This window comes from Protomyctophum parallelum (assembly GCF_964188405.1).
Source record: "Protomyctophum parallelum genome assembly, chromosome: 15".
Taxonomy (NCBI): Eukaryota; Metazoa; Chordata; class Actinopteri; order Myctophiformes; family Myctophidae; genus Protomyctophum; species Protomyctophum parallelum.
Window position 1 is genome coordinate 48,124,820 of NC_139710.1, and position 13,554 is coordinate 48,138,373.

The window sequence follows — 13,554 nt, forward strand, 5'->3', positions numbered from 1 at the left end:
ACTGTATAAAACGTACAGGCCGAAAGAACATGCGCTTTTTAAATATAAGGCACGTTACCCCCCCCCCCCCCCCCCAACAACACACACAAACACACACACACACACACACCACCACGCCCACCCCTGTGGATCTTCTATTTACCAAATTAGTTAATTATAAAACATTAATAGTTTACAAATCAATAAAGAAGACCGCAAAGGCGACAGCACGCAGTGACACACAGAGACAAAGCAATGAGTGTTCAGGCTAATCTTCACATCATTCTCCATTATTAATTTAGATTGACTCTGTGAACATGCTCGCATGATTCCCCCGTACTGTCTATACAGTAGGCTATTATAGTGAAATCCAACAAGTGTGTAGTTGCTTTGGAGAGGTATATAGGGAGCCCCCCCCCCCCCCCCCCCCTTTATTAGACAACCACATACTGTGGTATAGGCCTGCATGCAGTCAACACTATTAACCCCATTTATATTGTCCCAACAACCAGCACCCCGGCCCTGCACAAACATAAAGCACTACTATGATGTTATTTAGCACATATCTGCATCTCTTTGTCTATTATATTCATAATTACATTGTATAATATGTTGGTTTAGCATGCTGCAGCATTATTTCTATAGCTGAGACGTCTAATATGCAGTATAGCCTACATTATGAAGACGGGAGGAGGAGGAAAAAAGCAAGAATATTCTGTTTACAGATGTTGAGCTATAGGGCAGATATGTTGAGAGACACACTGTTTAGGACCCCCCCCCCACCCCCCCACCCCCTTTGGAAACATTAGCCGTGTGTTTTTATATGAGATGTGTTCATGAGGAGACCCCCATGGGGTCCATCACGGTGAGCGAACCAAGCTCTTGATTATATTTACTTTTTCTTTCTTTTCTTTGTCTTTTTGTCTTTTTTTTTTTTTTTACAGTGGACTGGATATGGAGGATGCGGAGTGTCACTGCTCAGCGTCACCAGCCGAACACGTTCCCTCATCAATTTCTACAAAGTTTCACATGAGCTCATGTTCTTTCTTTCTTAGCTCGATCATGTCTTTGCTGGGGGTCTCTTGGTTACGTGACCTCAGCTGGTTGCTTGCTTCACATCCTGGCTGACTGTGTGTGTGTGTGTGCGTGTGCGTGTGCGTGTGCGTGTGCGTGTGTGCGTGCGTGTGCGCGCGCGTGCGTGTATAGGCTATACGTTTGGAAGCTCACCAACCGAGAAAAGTATTATATGAAATGACCATGGTCATGTTATGTTAGTAGTATAGGCTATACGTTAAATTAAGGTTGTTGTATTACTTTAGTGACCCTCATAGACTATACTGCAGATTGCAGAAATACATACACACGCAGCCTGATATAAATGACACGAGTCACCCCCATATTTGCACGTTTTCAATAACTTCATAAATCACGTATACGCACGATTTCCTCCCCAAAGCAGCAAAGCTTGGAGGTAAAGAGGCTTTTAAAATATAATATAAACATGTTTCTCTCATATTTAAAATAACATAATTATTTACTTTGCTTTCATATACATGTGAGGGAAAAGTTAACTGGGGCAATTATAGAAGTTATATATATATATATATATATATATATATATATATATATATATATATATATATATATATATATATATATAATCATGCACTAGTTGAATTAACCCGTGCGGAATTGTTGTTTGCAGTGGTGAAATAATATAATCTTCATATACATATTTAATGCAATTGTTTTATATTAATGTCACTGAACGCAATGTTATTTACATTGTAATTGCATCATGTTGTTATACCATTGCATCGACAGGGGGAAGTTATGTATCAACTTGCTCAAATTCAGCCCCATTCTGAGAAATAATGCGCAGTCCATAGACATGAGGCATTAGCGCGACGTTATATAGGCTATTATATCCATCTAAACAGGAAAATAAATGGGTGTATAGAGGCGCGTTGAGGAGGTCAGAGAACGGTCAGATTCCCTGATCAGCACACGGTTGGTATAACGGGTCCTTTTAATCCGTTGACACTATCGCTGAGACAAACAAGCTGCTATCGATCTTTGCATTATGTGGTCAAACAACAAATAGCCGTGTGTGCAGGTGAGGTCCACCGCTGTAGCCTATATATACACCGGCATTATAACAACACCACTGATGTCTATAACGCGCAAATTGGCGACGACAGCTTAAAATCGGACAAACAAGCCCCCTCGTAATGCGGTTACAGTATATGGAGGGGGAAATACACAACGTCCACTACTTAACAGAGTTTTGCCCTGGAATGTTTAACGGCTGCCTGTCTGACATTTATAAGAAGATAAGGTCCGACCGCATATATAGGCTATAGGTTTTGGACTTTAGTTTCTGGTCATGTGGCATGCCATGGCAATAGAATTTAGTCTAGCATTTAGCGACAATTGTGTGGAGTTTGGGGGAGTGGATGAGCCTGGAGGATAGATACAAAAAATATTAATAAATAGCCTACTTGCGTAACTGAACGGTGCACGTCTTTATCCCGCGCGGTATAGCTTCTCTTCTCTTCTCTTCCACTGGTGGTATAGTAGTATAGCCATCGCCAGTTCGCCTCTCTCTTCTTCTTTTAATGTCCTCCTGTCCACTTTCTCCTTTCTTTCGCCGCTTCGCTCAGCTCTATAGCTTTCTTTAGACTCTCTCCCCTGCTCCCATTCGCTATCCCCTCTCACTCACTCTCCTCTCTTCTCCTTCTCCTTCTCCTGCATGCATGCATGCATGCAAGCCCCCTTTTTTTTCTTTCCCCCTCAATCTGTGGAGTTAAATCTTAATGATACACTTACAAAAAAAGAAGGGGGAAAAAAAAAATCTTTGTCCGATTTAATCTTATTCGTTTCACCTTTTCAAAGAGCTGGAGAGTGGAGACATTGGCCGGGGAGTTTCAGTGGAGTGTCCGAGACATGAGGGACGGGGGAGAAGAGGAGAAGGAGAGAGCTCTGTTGTTGAATACTTAAAAAACACCCGTCCCTCCTATATGCGTCTCTTCAAAGGGGCACTGTACTGTACTGTATGCATATTTACGCTCCATTCTATCTCCTAATAGCTCCGAGAAGGGCTCCGAGGGGCACTTGTTATAGTTCTCACAAAACTATAATGTTATGTAATATGTTATATTAAAACTATAATTCTATGTTGTTGTTGTTTTGTTCTTTTGCCACACATATAGCCTATACTATATTTGTATAGCCTTATACTGATTTGGAACATCATGCGCAGCATATTTTACGTTTCAAACATCACGCACACATAAAGCAGAAGGTCAATGTTTTGATGATATTGTTTGAATTCAGCTATATATGTATATTGTTCTTTATGTTTGTTTTTCTTTCCATAATTTTACATAATGTTTTATTAAGACGATTGTTTTTGTTTGTATAGAAACCCCCGGAAGCTATCGTGCATTAAAATATATATACGGCACTCGAGAGTATAATTGACATATCTTTTTTTATAGACAAGTTTTGTTGTAACGCATGCTTGATGACTGTGAGCATATGAGGCTGTAATTGTACATCGTACGCTAGATGGCATCGCGAACCAGACATTTTTTGAGCCGGAGAGGCAGCGAAGCCTCTGGAAAGCCACATTACAAAAAGCCGGAATCCCCGTGCAATTTTCAAACAACTTCACATGATTTTGAATTATTGTCATTATTAAGACATAATGTGACACCCATTCAAGCGGCCGGGGAGGACTATTGGACCTCCGCGATTATTGAATGTGCCTTATTTGGACGTTGCAATTCAGAGAGGGTTTTTTCTCTGCAGCCCCGCTGTAATACCGCATCCCGTTAAGTCTTATTATGCATCATTCTCCCTTTTAGCCATTTCGCTGCTTATCACTCACTTTTACACTAAACTGATTGTGTAACGGCGAGAATGCAACGATTATACGCGAGACGCTTATTACACCGCAATGCGCATGCTAAAACAATAATACATATGTAATACATAAATAAATAAATAAAACATCTACGGGTAGAACAATAATGATATCCCCGCATTCACACAATAAGGATATAACAGTTCAACACAAACCATTTCGAACTTTGGGGGGGTTCTGTTAAACGGGGTCCCTTTTCGCTGCGCTATGGTTTGTTTATTTCCCGTGCGTAAAGCTTTGTCCCCGCCGTTACCCCCAGCTTTTCGGGTATTCTATCCCGGTTTCTTCCTCTTTTTTGTGACAATAGACGGCCCATACTAATCAGGTTTCAAAGTAAATAGCAGCGCGGGGCGAGCTCAATGTAAATTGTGCTTGTCAGAGCCCCTAGTCGTAGGTAGCGAGGAACGAGGACTCTAACCAATGGAGAGAAAGAGGCTTGGCTAACCTTAGCCTCCCATTTTCCTCCCTCTCCCTCTCTCTCTCTCTCTCTCCCTCTCTCTCTCTCTCTCTCTCTCTCTCTCTCTCTCTCTCTCTCTCACCCCCCCCCCCCCCGCCCCCGCCCCCCCCCCCCCCTCAATGCAGGGCTCTGGCCAGTCAGTCGCCTTTGATTATCAGTTGCCAGCAGCCCCTCTCTTGGCTCCTTGACACGAGCACCATATAAGGCGCAGCGATCTCCATAGAAACGTGTCAGTTTCAATAGTAGTGTCAAAGTTCACTATATACAGACATTCGCGCAGATCCCCGTTTCGGAAACATTGCTCCGCTGCTGGTCCTCCCGTTTAAGCGCATTCATTTTTGGGGGTCTCTCTCTCTCTCCTTCTTGCATATTCTATTAGTTGTTGTTTTTTCACCCTCCTTCTCCTTTTTATCTTTTTGCTGTTCGTCTCCATTCCGGTCGGAGAGGCGAAACTACATGGACACTTACTCGGCGACGCGGTGTTTTTTTCACTGGGGCGAGATGAGGTTTATTTAAGAATATAGATGTGAAAATCCAGCTCTTCAGTTTTTTCCTCCCCTCCTACGGCGAAGACGGGAGTAAAGGAGAGAGGAAGAAAAGAGAAAGGAATTTATTTCTCCGCAGCACTTTGGGATCGGCGTGTCTTTCCAGAGAAAGATTTTATGCCCGTTTCTACGTCCATGTGAATCGCCGCTGCCTCCTTTGTGGCTATTTTATACCAAACTGCAATTTGTTACGTCTGCTACGGTTTTTCTACAAGATCACGATTCCTGAATGGCTGTCTGCAATTTACCTTGGAACTGGCCTCCCGATACTTGCATATCCTGATCGGGTGCCTATATATTCTATCGCCTCCTCTGTTTTTGAATGTATTGATCGCGTTGTTTCTACTCGCTTCTTACCCTGTGAGATTGCGTTTGTTGCTCCGGTTTGACTTTGCACTGCACCGCTGTCTTTTTTTTTCTGAGGGCTTCGCCGTTTTTCCTTCTCTCTACGGTTCATAAACACCAGCGATCATTTCGCTCTATAGCACTTTCCGGGGCCGAGATATGGCAATGGTAGTTAGCGTCTGGCGAGATCCGCAAGAAGATGTGGCCGGAGGACCTCCGAGCGGCCCCAACCCAGCAGCGCAGCCGGCGAGGGAGCAACAGCAGGCGGCGTCGGCGGCACCGCACACTCCGCAGACCCCCAGTCAGCCGGGACCCCCGTCGACGCCGGGAACCGCCGGGGAGAATAAGAGTCAGACTTCTGGGAGCCAGGCGCAGCATATAGAATGTGTTGTTTGCGGAGACAAATCGAGCGGCAAACACTATGGCCAGTTCACCTGCGAGGGATGCAAAAGTTTCTTCAAGCGGAGCGTGCGGAGGAACTTAACGTATACATGTCGTGCCAATAGGAACTGTCCCATTGACCAGCACCACCGGAACCAGTGCCAATACTGTCGGCTGAAGAAATGTTTAAAAGTGGGAATGCGGCGGGAAGGTGAATATATTTTTCTAATGCCACTCGTGATTACTGCATCCTCGTAGCAGACGGGTAGGGCTGCCATATTGCATTAAGGTCACACAGGCTAGTATATGACTGACTGGGGCATAAGTGCCGCAGTCTTCCGTCCATGTTTTTACAGGGAATGTTCGCACGAGTGATCCGTCTTTTCTCCTCAAATATAAATCTATTATATGAGAGAGGGGGGGTAACACAAGGGACACTCGGCGGCTCTACAAAATCACCACTTATTATAGTCTGCGGTATTATTTATTTTATTTTATTTTATTCTTTCATATTTTTGTCACAGTCTAATCTGTAAGACATTATTGGGGTTTAGCAGACTGCAGACCCCAATTACCGTGCAGTCTTATAAGGCGGGCAGAACTAGCCTTATGCGTGTCAGTGAGTGAGTGAGCGAACGCTGTGTGTGTATAGCCCATGCGCGTGCACGTGCGTGCATTCTACTAATAGACATTTCCACAATGTGCAGCTTGGCTAATTTATAATAAATAGGCCTACTACGGATCGTGTATAGCCTAAGTTATTGGTATGAACAGAGTAACAGACGCTATACAAGTCCGCCGTCGCTCGCTCTCCCTCCAGCTCCATATGCTGACTAGACATCCCAGGCACAGTGCACAATGCCATGCACTGAAGTTGTGCACGGCTCATTGTTTTTGCCCTGCGTGCATGTGCATCAAAGGCCGTTATAACTTTCCCTCCTCGTCCCATAGTCTTTCATCGCTAAAAACGCGCAAATGTTCCCGCTTTTTAATCGCTTATATACTTGCGCAATGTGCAGTGAATTTTAGCCACGGGCTATATATTAATATTTAATTGGTAATATTACACATGGGCTACAATATAGCGGTTGCGTTGTCTTTCGAGTGAGCTATTGAAGAGGGTAAAATTTGTACACATTTTTGCGCTCAGTAGTAATTATCGGTCGGAATTGTAATGTGCTTTGGCGCATTTGTGGAATATTAACACAAATCAAAGCGTTGATAAATCCCAAAAGTAGAGCGGCATAAAAAGCCTACTGCAGCACGCATCGTTGATAATCAACCACGGCCTTCAAATGCCCCTATGGTGTAGGTAGGCATGGTAGCCTATACAATTTGACAAATATCGTGCAGACGAATGTTAGGTCACATAAAATTGCATTTAGATGTAGAACGTGTGTGTGTGTGTGTGTGTGTGTGTGTGTGTGTGTGTGTGTGTGTGTGTGTGTGTGTGTGTGTGTGTGTGTGTGTGTGTGTGTGTGTGTGTGTGTGTGTGTGTGTGGTGTGAGAGAGAAAGAGATATTATTAATTTGTACATATCCATAAAAACAATATATCAGCCCTACTCGAATGCAAAGGGAGTGCAGTTCTGTATTTAATGTTTATGTTGTCTGTAAAATGATTCGGTAATAGGCCTACCAACACAGCATACCAGCTGTGGCTGGTATGCTATCTTTTGGAATTTTGATTTTTAACGTTAAGCCTGCAAGCAGAGACTAATAGCAAAGCTTTAGGCTACTCTGGTTGTATTACATAAACAATGTTTATCAGTCCTGGATGCACATTTCCTCTCCCTCTCTTTCTTTTTGTCAGCGGTTCAGCGAGGACGAATGCCCCCAACCCAACCGAACCCTGGCCAGTACGCGCTGACGAACGGGGACCCTCTGAACGGCCATTGCTATCTGTCCGGATACATCTCGTTGTTGCTCCGGGCCGAGCCTTACCCGACGTCCCGATATGGAAGCCAGTGCATGCAGCCCAACAATATCATGGGCATCGAGAACATCTGCGAGCTGGCGGCTCGCTTGCTCTTCAGCGCCGTGGAATGGGCGAGAAACATCCCTTTCTTTCCCGACCTGCAGATCACCGACCAGGTGTCGCTGCTCAGGCTGACGTGGAGCGAATTGTTTGTGCTTAACGCGGCTCAGTGCTCCATGCCTTTGCATGTGGCCCCGCTGCTCGCCGCGGCGGGCCTGCACGCCTCGCCGATGTCCGCGGACCGCGTCGTGGCTTTCATGGATCACATTCGGATCTTCCAGGAGCAAGTGGAGAAGCTCAAGGCCCTGCACGTCGACTCGGCAGAGTACAGCTGCATCAAGGCGATAGTACTTTTCACATCAGGTGGGTGTCTGTCCGCTGTTGTATAAAATTAAGGGACCTATAATATAGCCTATAGTCACACTCACACAATTTGCATGTGCAGAGAGGCAGCCGGCGGCAGTTATGGGATAAAAGCACAGGCATTTATAAGAACATGGCTGTCTGTCTCGTATGGGGCTAGTCATTGCTATGGCGCTGCTCTGACAAACAGCTTGCTGCATATCCACTTGCATACATTTTCATGTCACTCACAGCCACAGCATAGGAAGACTAGAAGAGTAAACAAATCCAGATTGAAAGAGCGCGTCAAGTTTTTACAGTCTAATATAGGCCCACTTAAACGTGTTTGAAGGCGAGCTATTTGAGAGCTCCGTACATTTAACATAATTTCATAATTGTCTATCTAAAACATTTTGGCACACTTGTGGGCAGATGTTGCCGATAAGCTGACGTCTATAAAATTGTATTTTCGGGATTTGGAACAGGTGTCAAATAATATATGCGCAGAGATAAAATAGCGGGTGATTTGTTGGGATGTGACAGCTGATGTATTTATGACTTGTGGTGCATGCTTTTATTCCTGTTTTGCGTGCACAAACACGTGTCATGGGAGGACAGGAAATAATCCTCAGCATGCCGACATCAAAGAACACTGCTGAAGTTGACTATAATACGTCATCGTATCCATGTCTGTATAGTACAGACAGCGCTACTCCACATATTGGATAGATGGATTGAAGATGTAATCTTTGACCAATTAATTCATTGATTGATCGGTGGATATATAGGATGCTCTTGTCATTGCTCGTGGAAGTCAGAATAATTCATTTTCAAAAGTAACTCACGCAGTGTATACAGCCTATGCTAATTGGTGGGCTGAGCATGCAGAGCAAAGACCCAAATATCCTTATTTACTTTATAGGTGAAGGCTAATTTATAGCTGGTATTTGGAGCTGAATGTGGACACTTGCTGCCATTTAGCTAAATGTGTAGGGGAAGGTCGACAAAAGATGTCCAGAGGTCTGCTATAGGCCCCAAAAACTATACTTTTGAACATGCACCATGCACGTCTTGACCGCATAAGTAAACACGTTAAACCTAAAGCCAAAATTGTATGACACAGTGGGATAATTATTACAATTAGAAGGAATTCTGAATGCATGGGGAGTTTTATTTTATTTGGCGTACTTTTAATTTAAACAAATGTAAATGCACTTCTCAAAGTCGATAAACCTAGAAAGCAACGCAGCTGCATCACATGCAGAGTGCTGCTGACAGAGACATCACACATCATAATGTATAGCCTATGGTTTTGATTTATTTACTTGTATCAATATTTTAGTAGGCTTGAATCTCACCCTAAACTTTCAATTGCGTATTATATTATATTAGATCACGTAGGCAATTATATTACGTTATATTATCACCTTATCGCCAAACATGTATAACATGCTTTGCAATATATCTAAACTCCTAAGTTGGAGTGTGAACTTGTTTTGACTCTGCGTGACTAAAAAAAAAAAGAAGAAAAAAAGGAAAGAAAAGACAGGGGAAGTGTTTTACTCAAAGCTATTAAACCGCCCTCAGCCCTTCCATTTTCTCTTCTCTGGCGAATAGACCATTACCACGTAGTAGAACTCTGTTCCTCCGTCTCATGAGGACGGCTCTCTTTAATTTTAGATATTTTTAACTTTCTAGAGGCGTAATAATTAAATTTCAGATTTTTGGACGTGGCAGCTAATTTGACACGGCGTAGTATAGGCTATAGCTATACTTAAATGACACACCAAGTCAAACTACATTTTCAGTAAATGTTTGAGGAAGAAAGACAGAAAAAAGAAGAACTTTGCTTTAGACGTAAGACGTAAATGTGTCGTATAAGCTTGCAGTTAAATGAATTGCCCACGAGCCTGACTGCAACACGGTGTGTAAAGTAAACCGCATGCAATCTACCTTTTTCTCTCTTGCCGTGTGTCGGCAATTCGTCCAATTATCTCCAAAACCCAGAGACTTAACGCAGATAATAACACTTTATTTGTTTTCTAAAAGAGAGTTAGGCTGTGATAAAGCTATAAATTATGTTGTTGGCCAAAACAAGCCCTGCCAAGGACCAGCATGGATTTACTTTGCAATAACCTGAGATTTGTCTTTTGACGCACTGCAAGTGATCAGGCAAAACGTATTCTTTCATAACTCGCCCCATAATTGCCTCACACATATCGGGTCCATATATGAGCACACAATGTGCCAACCTGCCCATCTATCACATAAATAGTCGTATCGATTGTGACCCCCCCCCCCCCCCGTGTTGAGCTTGTTGATGTAGTGATATGCACGGGTGTGCACGGGTGACGGGCACAGGCAGGCGTTGTGTGTGGGGGAGCTATGGGGGTGATTATACGTATCTCCTTTGACACACATTCAAGTGCGCCCCCAGTGCCTGCAATGCCTTGAACTCCGTGGGTATATAGGCTATATGCCTGTGTTGTATTGCAGTGCATCTCTCACAAGTATATGGCTATTCTATAGTTTGCAAGAGATTTTTTTTTCTTGGTCTTCTTTTTATTTAATTCATTTCAATCCGACTGATTGTTGTGTGTATTGAAAGGGGGGGGACACTCATCGTTAATCCAAGCTGATTTGCATACATGGGGCCTGGTCGGCCGGACTAAGGTCATAGTAAATCACCCCGGGAGAACTCAGCGTTGCCCCCACGCAGTCCGCGAGTTCATAAGGTTATTGTGTCTGGCCAAAGTGAGTTATAGCCCTGAGAAATCACGATTAGACTTAAAAGCCTCTCGGATACTATTGTCCAGTGTTTAATGTATTAGGACTTGAAAACCGAAGCTATCTCTCTTGTGCAGTAGGCCTATAGCCACAAAAGCACGGCTTAATACAGAATCGTTATAGGCTCGGTCTTATAACGGCCATATGCCAATGATACAGCCTGGCTTCCTACACAACCGTTTACGGCATTTCCCCCACAACAAAATGGCAGTGGATTGTGTGATAAACAGTTTTCATGATAACGTGAGACATGAACTTTGTGTCTTCATGTCTTTATTCGTGCAGGTCTGGAATTATATAGGCTACAACAACCCCCGACTGTGTACGAAAAGAGAACACATTTTTGCACGTGTTGTGCTGGCTCATTTTCGCAGTATTTTTACGTTCTTTTTGCGTGACTATTGACTTCAGCCCGGCTAATAAATGTGATTGCTTCCAGGGGTCTTTCCTGGGCTCCATTCGAAAAACAGGCCAAGACAGAACGGTCTATTGAGAAAAGAGCCCGGGCAAAATGACTTAATACAGCTTACTGAAAGTAATTAGGTCACATTACATCCAGTGTAATTTCAGATTCATCAGTGTCGTTTATGTTTCCCTTATACTTGAATCCCCGGAGCCCCAGACATCACGAGTATAGTGGCCTTCGGGCCTATATAGCCCACCTTTCGCCCTTCATGCTCCTGCGTGTTCCATCAGTTCTCCATACTCCACGAGGCTCCGTATATGAGAGTATAGCGCCGTTTTTCAGTGTCCTTTTCACCGCTGAATATTCCCTCCCTGAGTCCCTGGCTGCTGCTGTGCGTGAGGCTCGGGTATATCCTCGCTGTGCGGTGGTGCATTCCCCCACTTCAGCAGAGGAGCGCCCGTTGTTTATTCTGCATGACAGTCCCCCTCAGTCAGCGTGATGTAGCATGTTTGGGCAGCGGTGTTTGTTCTTTCCACTTTGTCAATAACACGTAAACGCTGATGTTGAATGATAACCAGAGTGCGTTTGTGTGTCTCTCTCTCCCTCTCTCTCTCTCTCTTCTCTTTTGGGGTCTGCTGCAGACGCTTGCGGCCTGTCAGACTCGGCTCACATCGAGAGCCTTCAGGAGAAGTCCCAGTGCGCTTTGGAGGAATACGTGAGGAGCCAGTACCCGAACCAGCCCAGCCGCTTTGGAAAGCTCCTGCTGAGGCTGCCCTCGCTGCGCACCGTCTCCTCGTCGGTAATCGAGCAGCTGTTTTTCGTCCGCTTGGTAGGTAAAACTCCTATTGAAACGCTCATCAGGGATATGCTATTATCCGGAAGCAGCTTCAACTGGCCTTACATGTCCATCCAATGATCCTAATGAGAGAGAGAGAGCGCAAAAAGAGAGAGAAAAATGGACCAAAATACAACATCCCCACTCTCCTCACCCCCCAACCCCCCCAACATCACCCTCACCTCCACACAAGAAGACTATATATAGGACCTTTTCTGAGAGAAACGTGGAAGACATGACTTTTTATTTTCTTCTCTTTTTTGTCTTCTGGGACTGAGATGGAATACATTATGTACAGAAAAATATGGAACTCATGGGACTTACTTTACACCTGCGTGGTGTAAAGCCACTCTCCTCTTCAAGAACAATACTCTTCATTTTGTAAAATACTAGTCTTTATTTTCCTTTTTTTTGTAAAAAAAAGAAAAAAATACAAATAAAATGAAAAACATCATATGCGCAGTAAGTAAAAAAAATAAATCAAGACTTTAGCGGGAATATTATGTTTCCAAGCAATTATAAGAAATGTCCTGTGTCTATGTACCTCTCTGTTTTGTATTTTTTCTGGTTCCAAACCAGGGTTTCTGTGATTCTATACTAATAATTTTTTGATATAACCTTTTTGCTTCTTATAATGAGTGCGATATATGTTGTCGAAGCTATGTTCTCCAAGAATTAAAATTGAAGTGAGAAATTAAGAAAGGAAGAAGGAAAAGGAAAAAAAAACAACAACAACAAGAGAAAAAAAAAATAAAGACAAATTTTAGACAATTAAGAAACAGTCTAATCGCTATGACAATATCACCAACTGATGGTTGAACTTTTTTTCCCCGTTGATTCTACGATTCTTATGGACCTGTCACTGCAGAGAGAAACTCAACCTCCTTGGACATTTTAACGGTGCGAGGGGGAGAGGGACGCCCACTTACCCCTCTCCTCCCTCGGTCGTATACTGGGTGCGTGTGTGGTGGAGTCGATCATCAGTCAAAGAGGAGGAGGAGGAGGAGGAGAGACGTGAAAAATCAAAAGCACTTTTAATATATCATTTCAAAAAAATACATTTTTTTTTGTTTGTTTCGTCTTGAAAAAAAGATTTTCATTGTTTCTTGAATTTTATTGGTTGTTGCCTTTTTCGATTTGCTTAAACTCCATGATGCAGCTTTTTGCAGAACGGTCGGGTGATGAGTTGTGTGATGGTGACTGTACTATTAAAAAACAAATAGGCAACAATGGTCTCATTCTCAAGCATTTTCATGTCAGCAAATGTTCAAGGTATTTTCTTTTAAATAGCAAGGTCCAAATAATTACAGTTTAGTTTAACGTAGTTTGACGTAAGCCCCGTTTTCCATTATGCAGAGCACAGTAACATCCTGATTGTTGGATAAAATGGACCTGGAATGGTCCATCTCGGAGTTCAGTTAACACTCATGCAGGGTCATATAGGCTATACTGTGTCCTAGCTCTGACAACTGACAACCACATTCACCCCGGCTCTCCATATTGCACCGACCACCAGTGACAAGATAGAAGAAGTCATGCTGTGATTACTCAATGGGTAAACATCATACTGCC

At 43.4% G+C, this 13,554-nt stretch overlaps 1 protein-coding gene across 1 annotated transcript; it reads left to right on the forward strand.

Annotated features, from left to right (window-relative positions):
• The first annotated feature begins 4,576 nt into the window (after positions 1-4,576).
• nr2f1a (nuclear receptor subfamily 2, group F, member 1a) lies at positions 4,577-13,212 on the forward strand. The gene is made up of 3 exons (XM_083783718.1): positions 4,577-5,846; positions 7,448-7,975; positions 11,789-13,212. Exons 1-3 carry the CDS (start codon positions 5,414-5,416, stop codon positions 12,061-12,063), a joined length of 1,236 nt encoding a protein of 411 aa, XP_083639844.1. The 5' UTR covers positions 4,577-5,413; the 3' UTR covers positions 12,064-13,212.
• The last annotated feature ends 342 nt before the right edge of the window (positions 13,213-13,554 follow it).